The sequence below is a fragment of the Muntiacus reevesi genome, chromosome 8, assembly GCF_963930625.1.
Source record: "Muntiacus reevesi chromosome 8, mMunRee1.1, whole genome shotgun sequence".
Lineage (NCBI taxonomy): Eukaryota > Metazoa > Chordata > Mammalia > Artiodactyla > Cervidae > Muntiacus > Muntiacus reevesi.
This window is the reverse complement of record NC_089256.1, coordinates 6,606,830-6,633,580: the sequence shown is the minus strand read 5'-3', so window position 1 is coordinate 6,633,580 and position 26,751 is coordinate 6,606,830. Positions and strand designations below refer to the sequence as shown.

General features: G+C 35.4%; 2 protein-coding genes across 8 annotated transcripts in view; both read left to right on the top strand.

The window, feature by feature from the left end:
* Positions 1-3,435, top strand: part of PLS1 (plastin 1) — a 119,928-nt gene extending 116,493 nt beyond the window's left edge. For both annotated transcript variants that reach the window (XM_065943711.1, XM_065943712.1), the window contains 2 exons: positions 1,294-1,418; positions 1,653-3,435. In XM_065943711.1, coding sequence (XP_065799783.1) covers positions 1,294-1,418; positions 1,653-1,788 — 261 coding nt within the window. In that variant the 3' untranslated portion in view covers positions 1,789-3,435. The remainder of the gene's footprint in view (positions 1-1,293; positions 1,419-1,652) is intronic.
* A 3,114-nt stretch (positions 3,436-6,549) lies between these two features.
* The window catches only part of TRPC1 (transient receptor potential cation channel subfamily C member 1), a 60,170-nt gene continuing 39,968 nt past the window's right edge, over positions 6,550-26,751 (top strand). For 2 of the 6 annotated variants that reach the window (XM_065943700.1, XM_065943699.1), the window contains exons 1-3: positions 6,550-7,148; positions 17,782-17,936; positions 24,174-24,275. In XM_065943700.1, the coding sequence (XP_065799772.1) occupies positions 6,974-7,148; positions 17,782-17,936; positions 24,174-24,275 (432 nt within the window). In that variant the 5' untranslated portion in view covers positions 6,550-6,973. The remainder of the gene's footprint in view (positions 7,149-17,781; positions 17,937-24,173; positions 24,276-26,751) is intronic. The other 4 variants (XM_065943702.1, XM_065943698.1, XM_065943701.1 and 1 more) reach the window with 4 other exon arrangements.

The following is a 26,751-nucleotide window of genomic DNA, read 5'->3' as shown; positions in this document are numbered from 1 at the left end:
TAAAGGAAAGGAAGCTGGTTTTCCTCTTATCTTTGGATAGTTGCTGGTTGTGACAAACATTTCATCCTCTTATTTACATTCAGGAGGGGGTGCTGCTAGCTTTCCATAGCTCTTCTTGAATATGAAAATTAGGCCCAGATAAATCACTGTAGCAATCAGATGGGATTCCTCTCTTTGACCCTTTTAGACTATTTTTTCCAACCTTTTTCATTCTTGTCTGCCTAATGAGTCTTTTAAACACTTTCTTCCTAAATTTCCGCCCCCACCAAAATTTTAATGCCGTAGATATTAGTGTACCTGTTATTTACAGTATGCTCTATACATAAAAAGAATAAGTTTATCACCTCACCCACAGAATAAATGGTCTACACTAATTCAGGGTCACCCTTGGAGCTGTGGTAGGGTTAGTTTTCCTTGAAGCACACATCCATGTGTCGGAAGTATGCATTCAGAGTAAAAATGTGGGTTCTGTCAGGCTGGAGAAAGTAGTGAGGAATGAGTGGACTCTGGTGCAAGCAACAGGTGCCACTATTCATACTGAGAAACAGAACAAATAATTTGTTCAAGTACTGGTAAATGGTGAAATCAATTCAGACCATGATTTCTGACTTCAATAGCAAAGTTCTATCCATTAGAATTTCGTTGTCCATTTTTAGTTGCTTTGGAGGTAACATCAAAAGTGAAGACTTTTGGGCATTAGAGTTGGACAGTTGTATGTTCAAATACTGGTTATGTATGGACTGGTTGTAAAATAGGTCTTTTGAGTTCTCTGACCTTCGTGTTGTTCATCTTTAAAAGAGAGATTCTAATTTATTACCAGACTGTTAGGATTAAACGAAAACATGTAAAGCAAGAAGAATAATGCCTTTGTAAATATTAGTTCCTTTTCATTATTATTTTCATTTTTCTTTCTGAAAAATATTAAGTGAAGCCTTAGGAATCCATGGTCTAAGATAAATACTACTAGAATTTGCAAAACTGTTCATTTAAATTTCATCTATTCCCTTTTGAAAGTTGTTTGTTTTTTATAGAATGGATACTGTAGTTAGCATATTTCAGGAACTGTCATATCCCCAAACCTTATTACAGGTACGGTGACCATTCAATATGCTGTAAGCTCTGCAAGGATAAAAGGAAAAGCATATTTTAAATGGTTTGTGATGTTTGTTCATTGAAGAATAGCTGAATGTTAAGTATAATGAAAATTTTTGAATTGCTTTTACTTATATGGTTATGACCTTCCAGTCTAACATGTACCAAAGATGTTTATGAATGTTCATCTTTATTTTCTAGGACAAATCCATTAGCACTAGCTTACCTGTCTTAGATTTAATAGATGCCATTGCACCAAATGCAGTTCGTCAAGAAATGATTAAGAGAGAAGACCTTTCTGATGAGGACAAGCTGAACAATGCTAAGTAAGCCTTATGGTTTATATTAGAACACAGTGGCTCTTTCATTTTTAGTCCTTACATGTGAAGTATTATGTCCTAAAAATTGATGTTTTTAAATACAACTTATATGGGGAATATGATTTAAAGACTCAGAAACTTAACTTTCTTGTAAAGTTAATTGTGTCAAAATACTTCATTCTTTTGTTAACATATATTAAGTGAAAACAAATACCAAGATATTTTTCTTGTCTTTTCAAGATACGCCATTTCTGTTGCTCGAAAGATTGGTGCCCGGATATATGCTTTACCTGACGACCTTGTGGAAGTGAAACCAAAGATGGTTATGACAGTGTTTGCATGCTTAATGGGAAAAGGACTAAACAAAATAAAATAATAAAGCATTTAATATGATTTTCTGCCACATTAAACACATTGAATGTCTCACAGTTTACAGAATTCTGAAATGTAGTGGGTATAAAACCAGAGATTATTTGTATGCTCAAAATAGTTGTAGAAATCATTAATGATTTTAATAGCCTGTTCATACTAGTTAGGATTTGTTGGTCTTTTTGGATGACACAATTAAATTTACCAGTTGATACTGATAATAGAATACGTTTATTTTCAAGATGATACTTTATGATTATTTTCATTTCCTTGAAGTCTCCTTAAAACAAGACTAATTCATTCTTTTTCATGGTTCAAAAATGATCAATACAAAAATTTTTCTGCAGGTCCTGATGTGAAATATGTTTTGATTTTGTGTGTGTGTTGATTTTGATCATAAATGTATTCAGAGTCAAAATCCAGTTTAATCCTTTTATTTTTTCCCTCCTACTATGTAAAGTGGTCCAAAACTTAAACTTTTCTGTAAATTTCTATACTGTCTAAAATTTTTAAGTGACAAGTATTGTTAACACTAAACTTTTTTTATGTAAGGACTAACTCATGAATAAACTTCAAAGTTCATTCTCTCATATAAGTATTAATAGCAGGAGCTTTTTACTTAACACTTAATTTTAACTACATGATACTTTATATATACTGCATGACATGCAGATACATATATATAGAGAGAAAGATAAGATGTTATTAGAGAAATATGTGTGTGTACGTATATATATTTTGCACCTGAATTACCCAGGTTTTCTTAAATAGTATGTATACAGACAGCCCTCCATATCCGATGCATGCATATCAGATGGTCCCACATCCACAGATTCCCATGACGTCAGATCAAAGATATTTGAAAAAAAAAGAATTCCAGGAAGTTAGGAAAAGCAAAACTTAAATTTGCCAAGTGCCAGCAATAATTTCCATCTCATTTACATTGTATTTACAACTATTTACACAGTATTTACATTGTATATTAGGTATAAGTAATCTAGAGATGATTTAAAGTACATGGGAGAATATGTGTAGGTTATATACAAATACTGTTTCATATTAAGGATCTGAGCACCTGTGGTATCCTTGTGGCGGGTGGCGAGGCGGGGGTTGGTTCCTGGAACCAATCCTCTGTATACTGAAGGAGGACTGTATTGGTCAGTTAGCCAACCATGAAATAAGTATTGTGCCCCCACTAGCTGTGTAACACTTTTCAGATGTAGCTATCGGGTTCATGAAGATTTCTTTTAGAAATATTCATTTTGGATATGCATATACTTACTTTTCAACTGACTTCTTTCAAATATTTGTAGCCAAACACTGTGGCTACAGCTCTCAAGACATGTTGATGCTGTATTGTTAGCTTCATGTTATACATGCTAATTTTTGATATTCTAGCCCTAAATAATTTAGAATATGCCCATTAAATATCTTTAAAAGAAAGTAACACAAAGCTAATAATCAGCATATTTTCACATTTTCCCAGTTTCCTTCAAATTGGCAATGTTTGATTAATACTTATGTCACTTGGGAGTAGCGATGCTTCAGATGTATTTTTGTCTAAATTTTTGGCAACAACCGATTCTGCTCCTAACAACTGAATCCACAAGTCTAGTTCCTTCATCTTCCACCATTTGCGCCAGTGAGCAGTACTGCTGTACTACAAAAAATGCTGTCATTCTATCTCACTGTGAATGAGTAATCTAAATCCCCCATCTACCATGTATTAAAACACACATGTTGGTAAGACATTGGTAAGAGTGAGACTACTCATGTGTTTAGAATAGCAATTTTTTTGAATGAAATCATCAAAAGGTGGGACTTGGAAATATATTCTCCTATAAAAGAAAAAAGATTTCCTTTCCTAATTTTATAGTTTGATGATGATTGTCTTATATGAAGATGTGTTCTTGCACTTTTGTGAGATTATTTAAATCATTTTTCCCCTCTTGATTTTTTTTTCCACCATATTTGCTAAGTTCTCTATTTTACATGAAATTTGGCACTTTAGAGTGTTCTTTTTCTCACAAAAAATTTAATAAAATTCTGTGTATGTACAAATGTGTCAGTATTTATTTCATTTAAAGAAAAATACATAACTTTGAAAATTAATCTCACAGACTTATTTTCCAGAAAAGATTTTGTCATAAATGGGTGTTGAATTTTGCCAGAAGCTTTTTCTGCATCTACTAAGATGATCATATGGTTTTTATCTTTTAGTTTGTTGATACGGTGCATCACATTGATTGATTTGCATATACTGAAGAATCCTTGCATCCCTGGGATATATCCCACTTGATCTTGGGGTATGATCCCTTTAAATTAAAAAAAAAAAGAACAATCCCTATGCTTGAGTAAAACAAACAAAATTTATTATTTTTGGAGGAGCAAAGGTGGTTCTATGATTCTTTAGTAGGAAGAATTTTTGGAAAGATCAACTGCATGGTTACTACAAATTTAGTTTGTAATGAAATAACAAGTTAATTAACTCATTAAAATAAATTCATCTATTATGATCCAGGTATAATGCTAGACACTTGAGATTCAATTGAGAAAAATATAGACAAAAGTTTCCTGGCCTCATGAATCTTATTTCCTAGTGGATAAAGATGGTAAACAATAAGAGTTGCAGATGGTGATAATGCAATAAGAGAAATAAAACAGGATAATGTGATACAGACTTCGGAACTGGGGTAAAGATGATTTTAGTTTGGTAGGTCAGGAAAGGTGACTCTAGCTAGCATTGCGATACTCAGGCTGAGATTTGAATAAGGAGAAGTCAGATGATAACTATTCAATAGAAGGAACAAGTGCAAGGCTCTGAGGCAGGAAGAGTCTTGCAGGCATTTTAGGAAAAGAAATATGTAAATGTGGCCTAAGAATAGTGAGGGAGAAGAAGAGAGTTTGGAGATGAAGATAGGGCCTGTTACGTATAGAAGTAGATCTGAACCTGGATTTTCTCTCCAACTGGAGTTGTAATGGCTCTTCTCTTTGGTACCTGAGGTTCCGAGTTACTTTAAGTAATGTGCTGCTTTTGAATCTTGCATGTCATTGTTCATTATAATTCTATCACTGATTTCATATCAAAGATGAAAAATATATAGAGGATCCTAAAATACCCCAATTTATGCTGGATAAAAATGAACACGAGAAACAAGGGAATCTTTTGCATCTGGGATGATTCAAAAAAAGACATCTGAAAATACAGGTGCAACACTAGCTTACTTTGAAGGAGGAAAAACCCTCTAATTGTTAGAATGTTTCCTAAGACAGCTCCTAAAGTACATTGGAATTCCCCTGAATCTAAGAAATCAGTCCAGCCCCTGAGGGAGTTCTATGGATAAGAAATCATCTAAACCCAGAAGCTTGAAAAAACTACTGATCATAGTTCTGAGCCACCTGAATTTTTACCGTTAAACACTCTGGAACTTTTGGATGGGTCAGGGTTAGAGTTGTTTGGCTACTGAGAAAAAATATTTTACTGAACTACAAAGAGTGTGTAAGCACACACACATGTAAACAAATATGTACCACTGTGTTCACTGGCCAGATTTATTATGAGCAATTTTGACAGTCCACCAGATACACAAACTTAGAACTGTGTTAAGCATTAGAGAAGGGCAGATTTATGATCTACTAGGGATAAGAGAGGAAAAGCTAACATGATTCAGGAGATAACTATTTTGAAGTAAACAGATGAAAATGTTTGGAAAGGTGGGCAGTCTAGTCTACTAAAGGTCTCAGAGATGATTGAAACAGGACTCTGCATACCGAGGAAGATGTATTTAGGAAATTTGGGAGTTAGTGTTGGCAGGACAGGGATGGAGCAAGTCAACCTGAAAAGAACAGGAAGTATTTCTCTCGAATATATGATACTCAAGTAAATTTATATATTGCCTTAAAAACCCAAGCACTAAGGGCACAATTTAGATTTTTGCACAGTTGGCTGTGGAAAGCAATGAAAACGATTCGGGATACAATTTTCAGCCCCCCTCCCCCAGTTCTTAAAGGTGAAAAAATATGCTTTAAATCAAGCTTAATTTTAAAAAAAAAAATATTCAAGGAAGCAGCACTTACTGCATTCAGTTAGCTTTTGCTTACATAACACTCATCCTCTCAAATCTGAGTTATAAAAGTAAATGTGAAGATGAACAAGAAACCACTGGAAGGACTGTGACGTAGATAGATCCTAATGATGTGCTTATCCAATGGTTACAGGCAAATAAATGTATGACACCAGAAATGTTATGCAAATTTTATATCACAAACTAGCTTTAAAAAAAGTGCAGTTTTAGAAACGAGGGTAGCTAGCCCAGTATACTTGCTCACAAACAGGTGTAGTGATGTGGCAAGGGTCCCGTCCTTTTTGCTTTAGCCAGAGGACAAAGGAATATGCAACATATTCGACAATTACACTGGGGGTTTCGACTCAGCGTTAAGTCGCCAGAGGCTCAACAAACCACCCCGCCACATGTTTACATGTGTGCACCCAGAGACCGCGAGGGAAATTACCTCAAACTTGCAGCCCGGGTGTCGAGAGGGTGCACCCAACCGTTCTCCTTTTCCTGGGCTACAAGGATGCTTTCCAGCGGGCAGCGCCAGGGGTAGAGGGCGGGGCGTTCGCAGGCCCCGCCTCCGTCGCAGGCCCCACCCACTGCCGAGCCCACTCAGTCGTCGTCGCTAGCGCTGAGCGGAAGATGACGTGAGGAGAGCCGCGAACATCTCCCTTTGCATTGCTCGGCCGGTGATTCCCAGGGCCCTGGAGCCCGGCGCGTGTAGAATCTCCTCTTGGAGCTCCTCTCCCACCGATTTTCGCCGTCCTCTCTGGCCGGGCCGCCCTCCGCGCGGCCCTCGCGGCTCCTGGCACGGCCCCGCGCTCGGCTGCCGCCCTGGCGCGCTCCACCCTGTCGTCCCCGGACGGGCGCGGACCCGCTCGGCCTGGGCGCCGGCGGCTGGGGAGGGGGCGCTGGCCCCGGGGCCGCGCATGCGCTGCCACCAGTCTGGGGCTGTCAGTGGAAGGCGAGTGCTGGCTCCGTGGGGAGGCGACGCCCTTCGGGGCCAACGGGCCTCGAGCCGAGGCGGCCGTGGGAACGACTCATCCCTTTTCCAGCCGGGGGGCGGGGCTGGGATCGGGGTCGGGGCTGGCGGCGGCCCCGCCCCCGTCCCCTGGCCTGCCCCCTTCATGGGCCGCGATGATGGCGGCCCTGTACCCGAGCACGGACCTCTCGGGCGCCTCCTCCTCCTCCCTGCCTTCTTCCCCATCCTCCTCTTCGTCGCCAAACGAGGTGATGGCGCTGAAGGATGTGCGGGAGGTGAAGGAGGAGAACACCCTGAATGAGAAGCTTTTCTTGCTGGCGTGCGACAAGGGTGAGAGCGAGGCCCCTTTCTCCGCTTTTGGATGCCCCTGCCCTCCACACTCCTCATCCTGTTCCCGGCCTCAACTTGGGGCATTCCCTCTTGCTCTCCCGCCGAGCGTCTGTTCCCCCCGCGCCCGCCGCATCACTGGGGCCGCCGGGCACCGCCTCTGCCTCGTGTGTGCGGAGCTGAAGGGCGGGAGCAGCCGTGGGTGCCGCCCTCGGAGCCCCGCGCCCCTCTGCGCTCGGTCTCCTTTCGTAGGGTCCGGAGTTCAGGTAGCGTCGTGGGAGCCCAGACGCTGCTAGGGTTTCAGCCTCCCATCCGCTACTCCCCCCTGAGTCTCCTGATCTCCCCTTTGGGGTGTCAGTTCTTTCTGGAAGCCCAGAGGTTTTGTCTAGTTTGGGACTTTTCGGTCCTAAAATCCCATGCTTGGGGTTTCTCTTGCTTATGGCCTTTCAGTTGTTTTTTGTTTTGTTTTGTTTTGTTTTTAAACGTTACTTGTATTATTTAACTCCAGCCACCCAGTGTTCTGTGATTGTTGGGTGGGATTAGGCATATAAGTATCCTAGGTGGACATAAAGACAGGATTTTACCGAAAATTCTAAGTTCCAAAGTTTCTCCACATTTAGGGAAACAGCTTTGTTCATGCGTTTTTATTGGAGAGAAAGATTTATTGCTCCTCATTCTTTTTCGGGAAATACAGGTAGTACAAAATGATTCGGGATCGGACAGGATTTCGCGACTAAACAACGACAAACAATTACAGGGCAAAAATGTGGAATATATTTAATGTGTTTCTTTTTTTTTTTAATTTGGAAATCGATCACTTTTATGGCCATAATAAAGTTTCTTCACTTAAGCATTCATCTATTGATGAATATAATAAAAAGAATGGGAAATTGATTGCCCGAAGACTGCTTTTATTTCCTACATGTAAAAAAGCATTCTAACTTCTCGAAATTTATTCAGCTTGGCTTCCAATGGCCATCCTTACTTAGGAAAAATGTTTAGGATCATGCAAACTTCCAAAACATAAACCCAAAGGGCAGCTTACACTGTGAAAAGATTACAGAGGATTTTTTTGTCTCCTTTTTTTTTAATAAATGACAGCCTCCTTAACTGCTGCTACTGCTTTTGAGATAGGATTTTATTTACACAACTTTTAGAAAACTAAGTATAAGCGAAGTCTACCTGTGTCCATTGTGAGTAACTTTTATGATCTTATGTAATAGTATTAAATTATATGATGAAAGCGTATGTGGAAGTCCACCATGGACACAGTTTGGAGTAGTCTTGAAAATGTAAAGAAACGTATAACCTCATAAGTATCACTTGTCTGTGTATTATGTAAAATTTTTAGTATTTCTGGAGTGGATAGTCTGAATTCTCTTCCTTTGAAATTTCTCTGAGAGGGGGAAAAAAAAACTCGGAGTGAGGGGTGGAGTGAGGGGTGGATTGTGTTATACTAGAATTACTAAGTGGCTGCTGCTTCTTTCTACCCAGCTTTCTGAGCAATGGTTATTTTTAAAGCAAACAGAGTATTATGTCAAGAGAGGCAATTTAATATTCTTGTCAAACTGAGGACAGAGGAATGTCATAATGGAACATAGCTTGAGTAAATACTTGTATGGTGTGTATATTTAGGATTATTGCATGACATATCTCAAAGGAGTTTTAATGTATGATAGCTTTGTAGCCTATCAAGTCGTGCCAGTTGAAATAGCCTTGGTATTCTTTGTTAGTTTCCTTTTTATAACAAGAGTAAGATCCTTGGAGAGATTTGGCTTTTGGAGGTAGGGTGAAAAGTAAATATGCTTTTTCTCTCCCATATAGATTAAAAAATTTTTTAACAAGTGAGATGAAATAGGTATTTTTGTCTGAAACAAAAATGTTGAAATGAATTCTTGGGTTAGATATTAAAAAATGGCTTCTTTCTTACATGTATTTATGATATACATTTATGCTAAAAAATAAATTTTAGTGATAGCAGGGATTTTTTTTTGTTTATATTCACTAATATTGTTAAACCTTTTTCAGTGTTACCCAATCCAAATCTAAAAGTGAAAAATTTCCTAAAGTGGCTGTAGTGTCCACTATTACTTTGTACTTTCATCAAACCAAATGGCAAACATTTACTGAGACAGCTTTCTGGGTGGAGTCATATGCTTTTCATAGATGATTTTGTTTAATCCTCACAACCCCATGAGCCAGATATGTTGTTATCCCCCATTTTACAAATGAGGAAAATGAGGCTTAGCAAAACTTTATAATTACTTTGCCTAAGGTTACGTTAGCTAGGAAGTAGTAGAACTAGGATCTATTTTGAGTCTATACTCTTTAAACTACTGAGTTTTATTGATCTAGTTGTAGTTGAATGAATGAAAATCATTTGTGTTAGAAAAGACACATCCATATTTGGAACTTACTGGTTGGAAATTACACTTGCTCTCTATGTCTCTTATTAACTGAGATTTCCATGGATTATACTTGTCCAGTAAAAGTAAAAAAGGATGAGAGCAAATTTGCTCTAGATTATCTGTGTTTCTCATCCTCTTTCATTTAGCAGTTTTTCTCTATATGTGTAAAATGTTCATAATGTATACCACTTGAGAATTCCTAAAGCAGAAATTGTGAAGATGCGGTCGTATGTGTTTGTTAGTAGATGGGTGGCTCTTTGAAGTTGTGTACAGTTTAAGGAGTAAAGGAAAAAAATAGGAAATAAAAATGATTTTATAGTTTGATTTTATAGTGTGTATAGCTGACTTTTATGTAAATTATTTCTATAGATCTAGGCAAGTGCTGATCCAGGTAGTGGCCACTTAATAGTGACTGTTGGTGATCTTGAAAGTGTGTCAGAATCATCTTAAAGGTAACATTGGTTCTTTTCTTTCTGAAAAATTTAGAAGTAAAAGTAAATAGAAGATTTCTGTGCCAGTTTTGTAAAGTTAAGTCTGCCCCAACCACCTAGTAAAATTCTGAGTACGCATGTTCTTTTTAGACATAGAATGTTGCAATTCAGAGGTAAAAGTTAATTGAAATAAGAGCAGCTAGCTATACATGTGTTGTTATATGAAGTATTAAGCAGTGATTCTTACCACCCATTGTCTTTTTCCTTTCTCATTGAAAGTTAAGTGTGGTAATGAGCCACTTTAATTTTTGGGATACAGTGGTCTACTTCAGGCCTTTGGGCTGGAGAAAAGATTAATACCTTTATTTAGGGAGCACCCAAGCTTTGAAAGTAACTTGAGTAGATGGTAGCTTTAATATAAATCCCTTAATTTGCTGATGATCGGTCATCAGTTCTTGTGCAGAAAAAGAAAATGATGAAAGGACTCAGTCTGGATTCAGTCCCTGTCAGCTTTTCATGAAGAGCGTTTTCTGGAAATTCGATTTGCAATTAATGTCAGGAGGCCCTTGTATTTCAGCATTCAGGAGTCAGGGGAGGGATGGAAAGAATCGAATTTCACCCTTATTCTTGGGCTTAATCTTAATAGTCTAGAGTCTTGTGTCACCTTTGTGGTATGATTTGTTGCATTGTATAGAGCATGCTTTGATGCCTGGATTCCACTTAAATTTTGCTTGCCTTTGTTTCAGCGTGCTTTTAAAATGGGTAACATTTCCAGGAAAGGTGATGTCAAGCTGCTGTTTTAATAGCACTTTTACTTAATGTATTTAGTGGGACTTTTAAAGAAGCTGTTTGAAAAGAGACTTTGAAGTGTTTGGGGTTGGAGAAGATGGAGTGGGAAGAAAAAGTGTGGAGTACTGGTAAAACTGCCGAGAAGTTTTATGTTGACAAGGGACACCTAATGCAAAGAGGTATGTGACGTGACGAGAGAAGACTTTGCAGCAAGGAGAGGTAAAGAGGGTACTGTAGACACAATTCTACAAACATTTCACAAATTATCATTAGTGTAAGTATTTGGACAAGAGAGTTTTTCAAATCACCAGTTATTTTAACAAAAAAGACTCTTAAATGACCAAGATCTTGTGGAGAGTATGTAACAGACTAATCATTGAGCAGCTAGCTGCTTCTTAGTTCTGTACTGCTGGTATTTCTTTGTAGTGATTCCACAAGTGTTTCTTTATTTCATTTTTAATTCGCTGCTCTTTTCTACAGTTCATCATCTGAATGTATAATATTTATCAAACTAATTTTGTTAAGGCACTGTAAAGGTGCTTTATCAAGAAATAACTGACTATATCCCTGTCTTTTAGTAGTTTTCTGTGTAGTGAAGATGCTCTCTTGTGAGGAGCAGTAAGGAAAAAAAAGTATGTTTGGGCCTAATAAATCTGTCTGAAGGGAAGAAACAAATGCTCAATTTAACTACATGGCCTATTTGTGATTTGGAAGATGGGATATTCTTAGTATTCAGTCAATCTTTTATCTGGGAAGTTAAACAAGTGTAACCCAAGCCAAACCCCTTACCTAGTATATTATAAACTTTGGGGAGGATACTAAAAGGTTAGGTTTTATTGCATGGATATTGTTGCAACCTAGAAATAATTCCTCTTCTTCCCTGCTTCCAGTATTGTAAATATCTTCCTTATAACTTACTTCACCAGATATATTGATACTAAGAAGTTTAAATTCTAGGATTAGTAATTTAATATGCAATGAGTTCAAAAGCTGTCACTAAGAGGTGATTAAGTAGTGACTTTTAAAGACATAAATTATCAGGACTAATATGTGGTATTATCCAATACCATGTCCTATAGTTGTGAAATTCAGTGGAATTTTTTTGGATGCCCTAACTTTGTGACCTATAAAATGGTGATCAGCACTGTTATTAATAGCTTCTGTTAAAGAAAAACAAACTCATGTTTGTTTTTTGGTCATATTTGCTTCATTACTAATCCTTTTATATTTTTGTAGCTTCATTTATATTGATCATTAGTGTACTTTTTCAGTTCTATAAATATGTATAATTTAAATGTATGTGAGATTAAATTTAAGCAACACAGTAAATCATTTATGAAACTGTAATACTGCATACCTGATATTAACTAAAGTTTTATAGTACTTGTAACATCACTGTGAATTGCATCTCAAATCATATTCCAGACTGTAATTACAAAGTAAACATTGCTTCTAATAGATTCAAGAATATATTAGCAGTTTTAAATTTGTAAACTAATTTACTCTAAAAAAATAACCAATACCTTCTACACTGTTAATGTAATATTTTCCTGAAGCATTTCAGCTTTGCTCTTTTGTCAGGTGATATTCATTATCATTAACTGTCTTCATTAACAGATATAAATGACTAAGAAATTACAGTAATAATTGTCTTTTTACAAAAATATTCAGAGTACTATGGGATGGACAGTTCAGTATACCATGCTTCTGTACCTAATTTTGAAGATTTCATTCACAGCAATGTGGAAATACATTAGGGGTCTATGATAAATATTGGCTTTTGCAAGTTTGGTAAATCTACATTTTTAAATCATTTTCACTCTAAAAGTCTTGCATGTAGTTTTTTGTTTTTGTTTTTTTTTTTTTAAGAATTTGGTTCAAACTAATTTGAAGTTTGCTGTGGAGTTAACATTTTAATCAGTGTTGTTACTACTTATATTTCTAGAGCCAACAATTGGATTTGATCATGGCACTGTATTTTTTATCTCATTATTCTTTTTCCTCTTAATAAATAAAATTTGTTTTAAGAGTCGTTAGTAATGGTTCAACTAGAATGTTGAATGTGCCATAGTCAAAAAGTTATAGAAACTTGGTTTGAAAAACAGATTTTTTTGGCAGATATATCATCCCATGCTTCATAACTAACTGAAAATTTGGTTACCATAAAATTAAACTGACCAACATGAGTGCTCCCATTTCAGTGATGTTGAAATTTACCATCATATGCCAGAAAATAAAATGAGATGCCACCAGTTATTCATTAATACCATAAAATTTCTCCACTTTCTCAAGTTAAAAGTGAAAGTGAAGTCACTCAGTTGTGTCCGACTCTTTGTGACCCCATGGACTGTATGTAGCCTACCAGGCTCCTCTGTCCATAGGATTTTCCAGGCAAGAGTACTGGAGTGGATTGCCATTTCCTCCTCCAGGAGATCTTCCCAACCTAGGGATCAAACCCAGGTCTCCCACATTGTAGGCAAACGCTTTGCGATCTGAGCCACCAGGGATGTCCTCAAGTTGGCCAGGGTGAATATATCAAGTTGGTCAGAGAAAATTTGTTGCTAAGGATCTGTGGAATTACCGTGGTATTTTTATATATGATTTCAGTTTTTAAAATTGTTGGTTAGGACTTGCTGCATTGATTTCGTGACTGCAAATTGGTTGCAAACTGCAGTTTGGAAAACTCTGGTATAGAAAGATCATAGTGGGTAAGAGGGAGAGTGTCTCCTAGGTAAATTCAGAATGGTAGCAAGCCCTAGGTCCCACAGGGCTTAGTAAGCCATAGTAAAGATTATAGAATTTACTAACGTGTGATTAAAAGTCTTGAGGATTAAAACCTGATTTTCATATGATCACTCTGGCTGCTGGGTGGAGAGTGGATTAAAGGGCTGATGCCAGGGTAGAGGTGGGCCCACAGGCCAAATCCACCCGCCACCTGTCTCTGTAAAGCCTGTGAGCAAAGAATGGTTTTTACATACATTTCAAATGGTCAGGAATAAATCAAAAGAATAATAATATTTCATAATGTGAAGGTTATATGGAATTTAAACTTGAGTGTCCATAAATGAAGTTCTGTTAGAACACATTGAAGCTCATTGTGTACATATGGTCTATGGCCGCTTTGTGCAACAAGAGCAGAGTTGAGTACTTACAATGAGGATAGTATGGCCCACAAAGCCTAAATATTTACTATATGGCCCTTTAGAGAAAAAGTTTGTTGACCCCTGTGGTAGAGTTTAGGCAGCCATGTCAGTCCAGGAGAGATATGATGGTGTCTTGGACTGAGGGTAGTAGTGTATGTACATGGATACAAGTAGATTAGTATGGGAGACATTTTGGAGAAGGGACTGAGAAGTTTTGCCTTTGAGTTTGTTTACTGGTGGAATTGATTGAAAGTTTCTTTTTCCTTCACTGAATAAAGACAACCATCTAGCCAAAAAAGTAAATGGATCATGTTGCATTTCCTTCTGTATGTGGTATTCAAAAAGATGTATGTAACTTTCAAAAGCAACTTCAGTGTAAAATGAAAAACATTGCTATGTTTGCCTGACCCATAAGACTTGTAATCCTTCTCTATAACTAGCTTCTTGCTATGTATTTTAAACTTACTAACCTCTTCTTACGTATACACTCCTTATAAATGTTAAGACTGTTCTGGGCTTTCTGAATACAGTACATTGTTTTAAATGGCTTGAAAATTTAAACTTAGGTAGAATGCTTAGGAACCACTCTAGGTCTCCTATTGGTTCTGTGACTATAATTTGTGGTTGTTCTTTTGCATGAGTTTGTCAGCTGTGGCAGGGTGGAAATTTTAATAAAGTTTTTATTATAAATTTTATTTATATTTTCCTTGTATAGCCCCTGACTGTAATGGAAATAGTCTTTGAAACCATAAATCCGTAGAATCTGAATTTGCAATACAAATTACTTTTTAAACAGTAATCCAAACTTTTAAATGTGTAGCAGTTGTTTTTGATCATTTATTATACATGAAATTTATAAAATTATGTAAAAATTATATTTATATAGTTCTTTATACCTTTCTGTCTCTAACAGTATGGCTGACTAAATAATCTGAAGACCCTTCTGTTTCAAATCACCTAGAAATTTTAGATAAAATATACCAAACATCCATTTAAATGAACAACTGAGCTTTCAAGAGAGTAAGAAAAACAAATTCAAACATAAAGAAAAGACTGAAAAACAGAGGAGTGTGTAAGCTGACATTTGACTGCTCTGTGGGTGGGAGCAAGAGTTAATGGTCTGGGCATTGTTGGGATTAGAATTTTAATGCCCACGTGGAAATAAGTTACAGAGCTTTGAGTTTGTACAAAGTGGAGAGTTGGAACAGCATACAAGCATGAAACCAGGATCTTTAAAGGACTGTATACTTCCAGCAAAGGGGTAGATGAGGAAAAGGACCTATCCGTCAGCAAAGGGAGACTACAAAGAAGCTTTTAAATAAGATTTCCCTAAGAATTTGTAACTATGTTCCTGCCTCTTGTTGGCTTGGAATTTAAATTAATATTAACTTCTTGTTCTGGGAAAACCTAAACTGAGAAATTAATATAAAAAAAGATTCCTAGTGTAGCAAAACCTCTGAGTTATTTGGAAGAAGCGAACACATACATCCTTGGTGGGGCAAGCTTTCAAACTAGGCTGCCTAGTTTCCCAAAGTTAAACTGCATGAAGTTGAGTTTGCAATACCCAATTGAAAATTTCATTATCCCAAGTGATGCAATGAATAGGGTTAAATCCATAAGGCCCTCAGATAATTACTGTGTTTTGTTGTTATTTAGACACTAAGTCATGTGACTCTTTTGCAACCCTTGGACTGTAGCCTGCCAGGCTCCTCTGTCCATCAGAGTTTCCAGGCAAGAATACTGAAATAGGTTGCCATTTTCTTCTCCAGGGGATCTTCCTGACCCAGGGATCGAACCCATGTCTCCTGTATTGGCAAGGGATTTCTTTATCACTGAGCCACCAGGGAAGCCCAGTTGTCATATGGAGACCATAAAATAAGTGTTTAAATGAAAAAAAGCTTAAAATAATGAAATGAAAACATAAGAAAGTAGATCAAAAGATTTGGGAAGGAATCCAATAAAGCTTAGAGAAATAAAAAATATAGTCATCAAAAAAAAAAAGGAGTAATCAGCAGAAACAGTTAAAGGAGGAATAAATGACTTAAGAGAAATGTGAAGAATTTATCCTGAAGCAGAAAAGAGAGGAAGAAAGAAGAAAAATATACCTTTAGAGACACAGAATTTGGAATGGGATGATCTAACATAATACCTAAAGAAGTTCCAATAGGAGAAAAAGTAATATGGAAATGAAGCAATATTTCAAGAGAAAACGGCTGAAAATATTGCATATTAATGACGGGCAGAGTCAGATTAAGAAGTGAGTCCCAAGGATAAAGGAAAAAACTGTTCCTCACCTAGGCGCATCATGAAATCAAAGAAAATAGAGCCAGAGTTTTTATGGGTAGTATTCTACAACTAAGACACTGAAATAAATTCAGGTTTTAAAGTTATTTTCTAGGATTAGTGATAAATTTTCACTGATCTATCTGCATGTTCACTGTTGGTTCAACTTGTGATTCAGAACTTCACTTTGCGAAGTGTTTGCTAAGTTTTTGCCATGGAGCATTAGTATTTAAATATAAATTAATAGTGCTTTGAGGAAATAATTTCTTTTTCTGACCAGTTTTCTTGAGGGAAATAAGGAATACACCATCAAGAAAACTACCATTCAGCACCTTCCAAAAATGAGGACTTAAAAGTCACTGGTTAAAAATAATAGTGTAATTTGAAATGTTAACAACAACAACAAAAAAATCTGTTACCTTTCTTTGTTATTCACTCAGTCCAGTTTTAGAATTTCTCTTTCTGTATCATGAAATCATTCATTTCTTTTTCCTTCTGGTTTCCACTCTGATTGTTCTCTTCCTGTTTCTTATTCATAGACTGCCAAGGAACAGCTATATTTGCAAGTCACTTTAAATGGTTTATTCATCTTATGTTTAAAAAGCAAGATGAAATAAAGGAAAACCCACTTAGCTTTTTTCCTCCATTTAATTAGCATTTCTCTTTTGATTTTTTCCCCTTTTACTTACTGCACCAGCTGGTTAGCAGACAAGTATAGTGGGCCCTCTGTGAAAATGATTACTCCGTAATTATTCTCATTTTCCCCCATTCATTAGCTGTTTTGATGTGGGGCAGAGTGAGGCAGAAGCTAATCTGCATAATCCTGACAGGTCAGATTTCATTTTGAAATAGTCTGAAATTGGCCTCTGCGAGCATTAATCATAGTCCTGCTTTCAGGTTCTGTGAACTGAATATCCTATCATTTAATCTAAACAGCTTCATTAATGAGGTGTGTGTGTGTGTGTGTGTGTGTGTGTGTGTGTGTGTGTGTGCGCGTGTGCGCGTGTGTGCGTGTGCGCGTGTGCGCGCGCTGGTAGAGTGGGGAGGAGACTAGGAATTTTGGGCATCTTTCCCTCTTACTGTGCATACCCACAAGCATATATACATTCACACTGCTTTTCCAAAGTGTATTTTCCCCTGTAAAAACCTCTTCATAACAGCCTCCATTTATTACTAGAGCCTCAATTAAATTTGTGTATGTATTTGAGATATAAAACATAAATCCTTTCTATCTTATTTCTCTAGCACTCAGTCTGTACTTTTAGACATTCTTTATTACTTTAAATATCTTCTAAAAGTTTTTCTCCTTATCAATCAGTTTTGAATTTTAAACAACTTATATTTTAAACTGTACATTTAAATTTTTTTCTATTTTTTCTGTTTGTTACTGATGTACATATCTTTTTTAAATCAGGGTATAAGTTTTCAGCAAGGAAGTGTTCACATTTTCTTTGCGCAGTTCCATATACAAAAATGAGTTTAGGTGTTTTAATCTTTTAAATCATCAAGCTAAGTTTTCTTTATAGTTGTTCTTATTTAATGTGTTATGGATATTAAATTATGTTTGTGTATTGTTATTTAGGTGACTATTATATGGTTAAAAAGATTTTGGAGGAAAACAGTTCAGGTGACTTGAACATAAATTGCGTAGATGTGCTTGGGAGAAATGCTGTTACCATAACTATTGAAAACGAAAACTTGGATATACTGCAGCTCCTTTTGGACTACGGTTGTCAGGTACAAGGCTAGATAATTTTATCCAGTAGCTTTTAAGTACTGTTAGATATGCCATGTTCTGTCCTTTCTCTCTAGTTTTCTTCCTCCCTCCCTTCCTTCCTTCCTTTTTTTCCTTCTTCCTTTCTGTTTTTCTTCTCTCTTTCACCTTTTGTTTTGAGCTACTAAAAATTTAAAAACAAACCAAAAAAAGCCTTTTTAAAAAATATAATATTTTGACTTGATTTTTTCCCCCAATTTTCACTCCTCCTCATCTTATATGTTTTAAAACATCCAACAGAGGTAAATTATTATGACTTATTAAAGATGACTTTGTTTTTATTACTTATATTGTTACTATCTATCTTATATATCTAAAAATAGTACAAGTGTTCTGGAAGTGTCAGGGCAACAGGTATTTCTGTGGCCCGTATAACTTACAAGCATAAGAACAAAGTACTTCTCACATACAAAGCAATTTTCAATTTGACTTTGATTTTCTCCTAAGTTTAATTAAATTTTTCTTTTTGTCTGAAATTTAGTGTTTACTTATAACTAAATGTGAATGAAATTTTTTAAATTGGGAGATATTGAGCTTTCTTGCTTGTCTTCATATCAGTTCAGGTAAAAAAGTAGGCATGTGTATCTTGAAAGAATTTAGTTCAGAGATGTGAAGGAAATATAATGTTATTTTCCTTCGTTTTTGTTTTGGTTCTCATGGGACTTTGCATTTGAATTCTGGCTCTTTTTTCCTTTCAAATAGTTTGAGCATTTGCTGTGTTGTAGCTTTAAATTAATGAGCCTTTTTAAAGAGTGATATCAGGAAATACTCATAGATTTTAAAAAAATAAATAGGTTAGTCCTATATACATTTCTATTATAAATATTATATATATATATGTATTACAACATCTGGTATCATCTCTGTATATACATATTTAAGTAGAAAAAAATTGCTTTTCCAGAAATTTCATTTATCCAGAATACCACCAAGAACCAGAAAGAAAGTAAAAAGTACCCCTGAGCAGCCAGATTAGATGTGATGAGGTTTCCCATATATGAACTTTATCTGGAATCTTCTCTCAAAGTCTATTTTTTCTCATTTTAGATTACACTTTTAACAAACTTACTTAGTTTTCTAATCCATAGAGAATTATGGGAGCAACAGAAGAGGCATGAGGCTACAGTGGAACAGAGTTAGGCACAGTACCTCTGACTCTATTTAAGGAGATCAACAGCCTTCCATACCTGATAATCTCTAAGGGAACTGTATGTTCAAGTGGTAATTAATGTTTATAACAATAGCCCAGAGTCAGTAAGGGAAACTTAAATTACATTCAATATATATTGCTTGAGAAGAAAGAGGAATATATATAGTACTTCTGAAAGCAGAAAAATTCTGTCAAAATTGTTTAAATTTTAAAGTTAAATACTTAAAAGCATAAGCTTCAGTTACCTAGAAAATAAGGTTACAAGGAAAGTCTCTGATGATTCCATATACAAGAGGTATTATGGTACAGTAATCATTTTCTTTTTATATATAAGTCTGTATATACAATTTCTGTAATTTACATGGTTCTTTCAGATACCTGAACATATTTGAACGTCATAGCCAGCCTATACAGATGTTATATTTTTTAGAGCAGAAAACTGAGGCTCACAGATTGTAATGTATTGCCCAAAGTTCTAAAATAAATAAGGGCAAAGCTAAGATTTGAACCAAATCTTTTGTCTGCAAATCCCATGCTCTTTCTAGTTCACTGTGTCCTGTCCTGGGTTACCTGTGTCTTATTTCTCAGTCAACAAATGTCTGAAACCTTTGATTGGGTGTCATTGTGGAAATGAATAAGTAAAACATGAGTTCTGTACAAAAGTATGTTAAAACAAATTGAACAATGAATTTTAAATCAATTAAATAATAGAAAAGTGTATTTCATATGTACTGAGTGGTAATGATAATTGATCCTTGTATATTGCTTAGGGGTTATAAATTGCTTTCATGTATTTTATCTTGTGTCATACTAGTGACTCTCAACTGGGCAGTTTTGTCCCTCAGGGACATTTGGCAATATCTGGGAACATTTTTGCTTTTGCAGTTAAGGGTTGGGTTTGTACCTGGCCTCTGGTGGGTAGAAGGTAACGATGCTGTTAATGATCCTATGGTGAATAGGACAGCCCCTCAACAAAGATTGATCTGGTCCAAAATGTCAGTAGTGCCACTATTGAGAAACCCTATTTTATTCTTAAACTTTAGTGGTTTACCATAAGTGTTTTGGAAACATAGGAAAGAGAAGATCACTGTGGATTGGCACTATCAAGAAAGCTTTCATGGAAGTGTCAATTGAGCTCAAGCCTTGAAATATTAATAATTGCAAATATAGTCATTTAATCCCTACAAAAGCCCTATGAGTTGGGTACTACTATCATCCTTGTTTTATAGAGGTGGAAACCGAGGTACAGAAAGCTTCAGTAACATGCACAAACTTATTTCATAAATGCCAGATCTGGAATTTGAACTCAGGTTCTGACTGCCAGAGTCGATGCTTTTACACTATTACCTAAAACTACTGTAAAAAATATGTATTTAATACATAGGGGAACAGGATATAGAGAAGGATATAAACAAAGATATGTTCAATGTATGTTCTTGAGACAGTGAATTGACTTAGTCTTTTTGAACAAGATATTTGGGTTGGATGGTAGTGGAAATATCTGGAAAAATAACTAAAACAAAACTGATGAAAAGGGCTTGAATGCTGGTCTCAGGAATTTGGGTTTTATGTGATAAATAATGGGATCATTACAAGATTTTTGAGAAAGGATGTAATGTATACAGTGATATTTTAGGAAAACTAGTGGCTGTGTTCAGTGTAGATTAAAAAAACAGGAAATGGGGAAGGCTATAAACAGCTTGGGTGAGCAGTTTTTTATAGTAATCCAGATACAAAGAGGTTAAAGCCTGACCAGAATAGTGGCTATGAGAATAGGAGGAAAATAATGGCAAATGTAGGAGATACTGTGAAGGAAGAATTGATAGAACTTAGTGAGTATTTAACTTTGGAAGGGAGGATTGAGAAAGAGTCCAAGATGACCTGAAAATCATAAACATGGGTTACTGGGAGAATGATGAAAGAAAAACAGGAAGTTACAGAGCTAAGTCAAACTTGCGGCAGAGAACTGTGATTTCTGGCTTTAGCCTTGTTTATTTTGGGGCTATCAGGCAGTTTTCAGTGGAAAGCTTACATCTCTAGGGAGAGGTTGGGCTGGAGAAATACCGCAGTCATGGGCATGGGGATGGTCCGACACCATGAGAATGGATGAAATCACAAAGAAGAGCAAACAACTAGTGCTGATTCCTTCTCCGGGAGCATCTATGTTAATAGACGTCTTTAGAAGGAGAGGATTTCATTAAAGGAGTTAGGATCATGGACCATTGTGAAAAACCAAAGAAACAGTTTTCTTAGTTGGTTAGAATCAGGAAAATGATAGGAAAGGCCATTGGATTTTGAAACTCTGGCATCAGTAGAACTAGAGAAAATGACACGCATGAATTTGAGAAGTTTGGCAGAATGAGAAAAAGAAAGGAGAAGGGAATGGTAACCCACTCCATTCTTGCCTGGGAAATCCCATGGACAGAGGAGCTGGCAGGCTGCAGTCAATGGGGTTGCAAAGAGCTAAACAATAATGACAACTTCTCTCACCAAATAAGCTGCTTGACAGCAGGGACCTTGTTTGTCTTGCTCAAGAGAAAGGGATCAAGTCAAGTTAGCAAAGAGTGAGGAAGTATTTCATGTTTTGGGAAGTAGGGGCTAGGATTTGGTATTTCTGCGAATGACAGACCAGGGTCCTATAGAAGACAAGAGCAGTAAATAGAATACCAAGGTGGAAAATTTATCGTTGGTAAGAAAATAGATAATTTATGAGAATCTGAACTTAGAGAAAAGAGTATGGGAATTGTTGACAAAGTCTGAGATGAGAAGGGAGGGAGTAACTCCATTAATACATGATAAATATGTACTAAGCAGATTTAATAAAGAATAGCCAAATATCTAAGAAATTGGGAAATAAAACTTAGGACATTTTGTGTACATACGGATATTTTAAAAATAATTTTTCCCCTTTAGAACTACCTTTTTATGTATCAAGTAACAACATTTGTATAGAACATGTCAATGGCAACTCCTTATTTACTTGACTTTTTTATGTAAATAAATATTTCTCTACCTGAAGCTTATCCTTTTAAGCTTTGAAAGATTTAACATGAATCTTTATTCTTTACTAAATAGTGTATCTGAATATAATTTAACTTTAGCATCATAAGTGGGACTCATCAAGAGTATAATCATTTTATTTGCTTCTAACAGTCTGAAATTATTGATGTTTTTCCTTACATCAAATGGTTTCACACTGCTTTGAATTGATAGTGTTTTTGCTATGCTGATATTTTATCTTCTCAATGATCAACTTTTAGCCATTTTTCGTCCTTCCTCCCTTCTTTGTTGATTTTAATCTAGCTGTTCCCTTATTCAATAAAGACCAGAAGGGTACTTGGGAGAGCCAGATATCTGTTATTTATATACAACTCTTAAGTCAGTGTGGTTGAGGCAGTTCCTTCTAAGGAATAATGCCCATGAAGTTAGTTTGTGACAGCTCAGTATGGTTTGGGAAGAAATTTACAGCTGAATTCATGATGATGTTTTAGATGATTGGAGTTGTGTGGTATTTGGACTTTGAGAGCAGTGGCATTACTATAGTTAGCTAGCTTTATAGGTTAAAATTAAAAATCATAAGTGAACTGTTTAATAGAATGGAACACATGGTTCTTTTTGTTTGTTTCACTTGACCAAGTATCAAACTGAAGCTATAAATGTATGCAAAGCAGAAGAAGAATAACGCTAGATTTTAAAGAATAGGCTACAGCTCAATGAAACTTAAAAGTTTTAAGGGATAAAATAATGAATTAAATTTCCCATGACAGTGAGGAGTTTTTCCTATGGGAAGAGACAGGCAGTTCCTAATGGTTGAATGTGGCCCCATCCCATTCCTTGGGGTTCTTAGTCCTATTTTTAGACATCCAGATAAAGTCTGCCATTTTTAGTCCTATTTTTAACATCCAGATAAAGTGGATGAAAGCTTTATTCTTTTCAGCTACAAAGACTAAAGAGCTGATACAGTTTCATTTTTATGGGAGATAATGTTAATTTAAATAGTTATTAAAGATTATAATAGTTTTAAAAATGTATATACTGAAAATAATCAGAGTGTTTTCTTAGATTAAATTGTTACCTATCCCCACTTTTTGCTTCTGCCTTTATGGTTTTCCTTAAGCCAAACAAAATGAAACTGAAAATCTGATCTCAGTTGCTAAGTACCATAATAGGACTGAAGATTTTGTTACACTGAAAAGCTGAAAAGTCTCCATTTACTCTTCTTCTATTTACTTTCTTCCTCCTATCAGAGTTGAAGCTTCAAAATGAGCTATCGTTTGGGAGTAAAACTGTAAAGTCACTTCTCCTTGTCTCTGAGGACATTGATTCCTCAGAGAAAATTCTTTGTGATTTTTACTTGATAAGATTGCTAATATTGGGAATTTCCTGGCTGTCCCATCGTTAAGACTCAGAGCTTTCACTGCCGTGGCCTGGGTTCAATCCCTGGTCAGGGAACTAAGAAAACACAAGCAGTGCAGCAAGGCCAAAAAAAAAAGGTTGCTAATATTAATGTCAGGGTTTACATGATTTCAGCCAGCCATATGTGCTTTACAGATGAGAACGGCGGGCTCCTCCTGTTTTCATTTTCCGTTGTCCCCTGACTTCATGGTTATACTGATTATTGCTTTTATTAGACTGACCACAGTCCTTTACTTGTAGTAATTTTTCTTGGCAATTTCTTTTATAGATTTGGAATGTTAAGATTCTTTTGATCTAAAGTTCAAGAGTAAATAAACATCTTGGAAAAAATAACACATCAACTTTAAATACTACCTATATCAGCCCTGTTTCATTAATAAACCCCACTATCAAGCAGTCATTATTTGATCAGCTCATGCAGTGAAACCAGGATAAAAATGTGTGTGTTGTGGTACACAGAAGTACTGCTAAGGCAAGCAAATGTTCTATTTGGATAGTCTAAATTTTTAAAAATTCAGTATTACTGTATATAATACAGTTTAAATTAAAAAAAAATAGTTTTCTTTATGAATTAGTAAAAATAGTTTACCTTTTTATCCTCCATTTTCATTTTTAACTTTTTTTTTTTTTAAAGTCCGCAGATGCACTTTTGGTGGCAATCGACTCTGAAGTAGTGGGAGCTGTTGATATACTACTTAATCATCGACCAAAACGATCATCAAGACCAACTATAGTAGTTAGTACTCTTAAATGTTTATTAATTTGAATTTTTAAACCAAAATAGATCTGCCCCATTGCCATTTTTTCTTCCCCTCCAATTTACTTTGTTTTAAAGAAATAGGTTTTTTTACTCTGTAAAAATATTACTTTAAAGTAAGTAGACATTTGCAAGAATAACTAATACTGCTCTCAGGAAACCTTAAAATTCGTGATATTTCTAGAATTTTGTTGGTGCAGTCCATTATTTTTAGTTTGGAACATTCTGCAGGTTAAGTTGAAAATACAGATCAGTTTCCAGGTGGATTTAAGATTTAAATATAAATAATGAAACTATAAAATTGGAAGAAAATATAGGTGAATACTTAACTGTTTGAGAGGGAAGGACTTTGAACAAAAATCACAGTAGCACAGCCTTTGGTTGTATAGAAGTTAAACATCTGAAATCAAGACCTCAGGAAAAATTAGAAAGCAGATGGGTAACTTTCAAAAGCTATTTTTAGCATATATCTCAAATTCATAATCTTAATATTAGATAAATTGATGAAAAACTTAAACATCAGTAAAAGATGTGGAAAAATCTCAAAGTGCAAAATGATAATCTTATTAATAATTAAATATGAAATGCCAAATTTTGCTTATCAGATAGCAAAGATTGTTTAAAAAGTATTAACTATTGATAGCAAAGGAGTAGTACAGTCTCATACACCACTGGAAGAGAAGGTAGTTTGAAAAGTGATTTGGCAGGAAGTGTCAATAACAAGAAATATGTTCATATTCTTTAAACTAGCACTTCCTCCTCTAGGAATTTGTCAAGGAGATGGTCAGAAATGTAGACAAAAATGTTACATGTAATCTTATTTGTAGCAATGAAAAAACCATGTGACATAATCTAAACATCCCAAAATAGATTTGAATATAAATAACTACCTGTATATTAAAATAGTGTTTTTAAAGGAATAATTAGGAGCACCTAACATTCTAACATTGGTATAGAATGGTAAAAAATGAGTATAGTAAACTGTATATATAGTATGATCCAAGGTTAAAAATATGCATAGAAGAGAAATTGTATGGAAATGTAGCAAAATGTTACCTAACAGCAGTCATCACATTACCAAATTAAGGATATTGTTTTCTTTATTGCTTTTGTGGTTAAGAAGATAGTCACTAATAATGCAATAAATTCTACTGTAAAAATGAGATATTTGCTGTGTATGTATCAAAATGTAACAGTTATAACATTCATTATTGGTGAGGATATAGTGAAATAATCATTAAAAATAATTTCTGGGAGTGCTGTAAACTGGCTATAATCAGAAGAAAAATATTGTTTAAGAAAGAATTATAAATTGATTGCAAATGATCTGCCATTCTCTGAGAAAGATGAGAAGCTTCCCTAACTTGAATACTTTATCATATATTAACTGAAATATTTTTCCCTCATTTAAACTATGACAAAGTTTGTATAAGCATAATTTTCTCCCAAGGATAGTTCCAGCTAATTTTAAGTGGTAGCAAGCAACCAACAGAGTAGAGAAAAAGAGCTAATAGTATAGTTCCTGTTCAAAAGATCAGAAATGTCTAGAACCCTATTCAATTTTCTATCACCCGTCCTCCAGTTACTAGTATATATATATTTTGGTATCCCTACCTGTTCAACATTGTAACCTTTTAACCGTTTTATTCCCTTGAGGAGGTTGAGTGTAGAGTCCCAGGGTACTGGAGCAACTGACTGATATTATTTCATCACCATTACCACTGCCAATCGAATCTTGAGTTGTAAGGCCAGGCAGTCCTCACCTACTCAGTAAGAGAACACTTTTCAGTGTCTCTAACAAAAAAGGTTATCCAGCCTTTGCTTTGAATACTTCTAGTGACAGCAAAATCACTTTTTAACAGGTTGATTACCTCTAGACAGGCAATGTCAAGTATTTTTATATACTTCAAAGATTTGTCATCTCAGTGAATTCTTTCTAGATTCTTGGCTTATCAAAATTGTTTTTTGATAAAGTTTGACTTTCAAATACAGGGTTTTTTTTAATAGTATGTAGATTATATTTTGCGCAATGAAATTAGGAATTTTTATCATCTATGTCTGTTTTTCACATAGTTAAGTATGTCTCATGGGAAAAATAAGGACCATTTTTTCCATTAGAGATTAAATATGACTTCCTCCTCTTTATAACCTCTTCTTTTGTAACTAGGGGGAATGGAGTAAATTTTTATAGATTTCTCTGTAATTTTTAAATAAATTCATTAATTTGAAGACCCCAATAAATAGAAGGAAAGTATATACACAAACTATTCATAAAAGAAGGAAAAAAATAAGAATGTCAGAAAATAATAAAATGTACCAGTAATCAAAGAAAAGTAAATTAATATTCATGATAGTTTTTTTGCTCATAAATTGGGAATGATCATGCCCAGTGCTAGTGAAGAAATCTTAGTGTGTGGGTACATTCCTGTATTATTAGTAATGTAAACTATTAAAA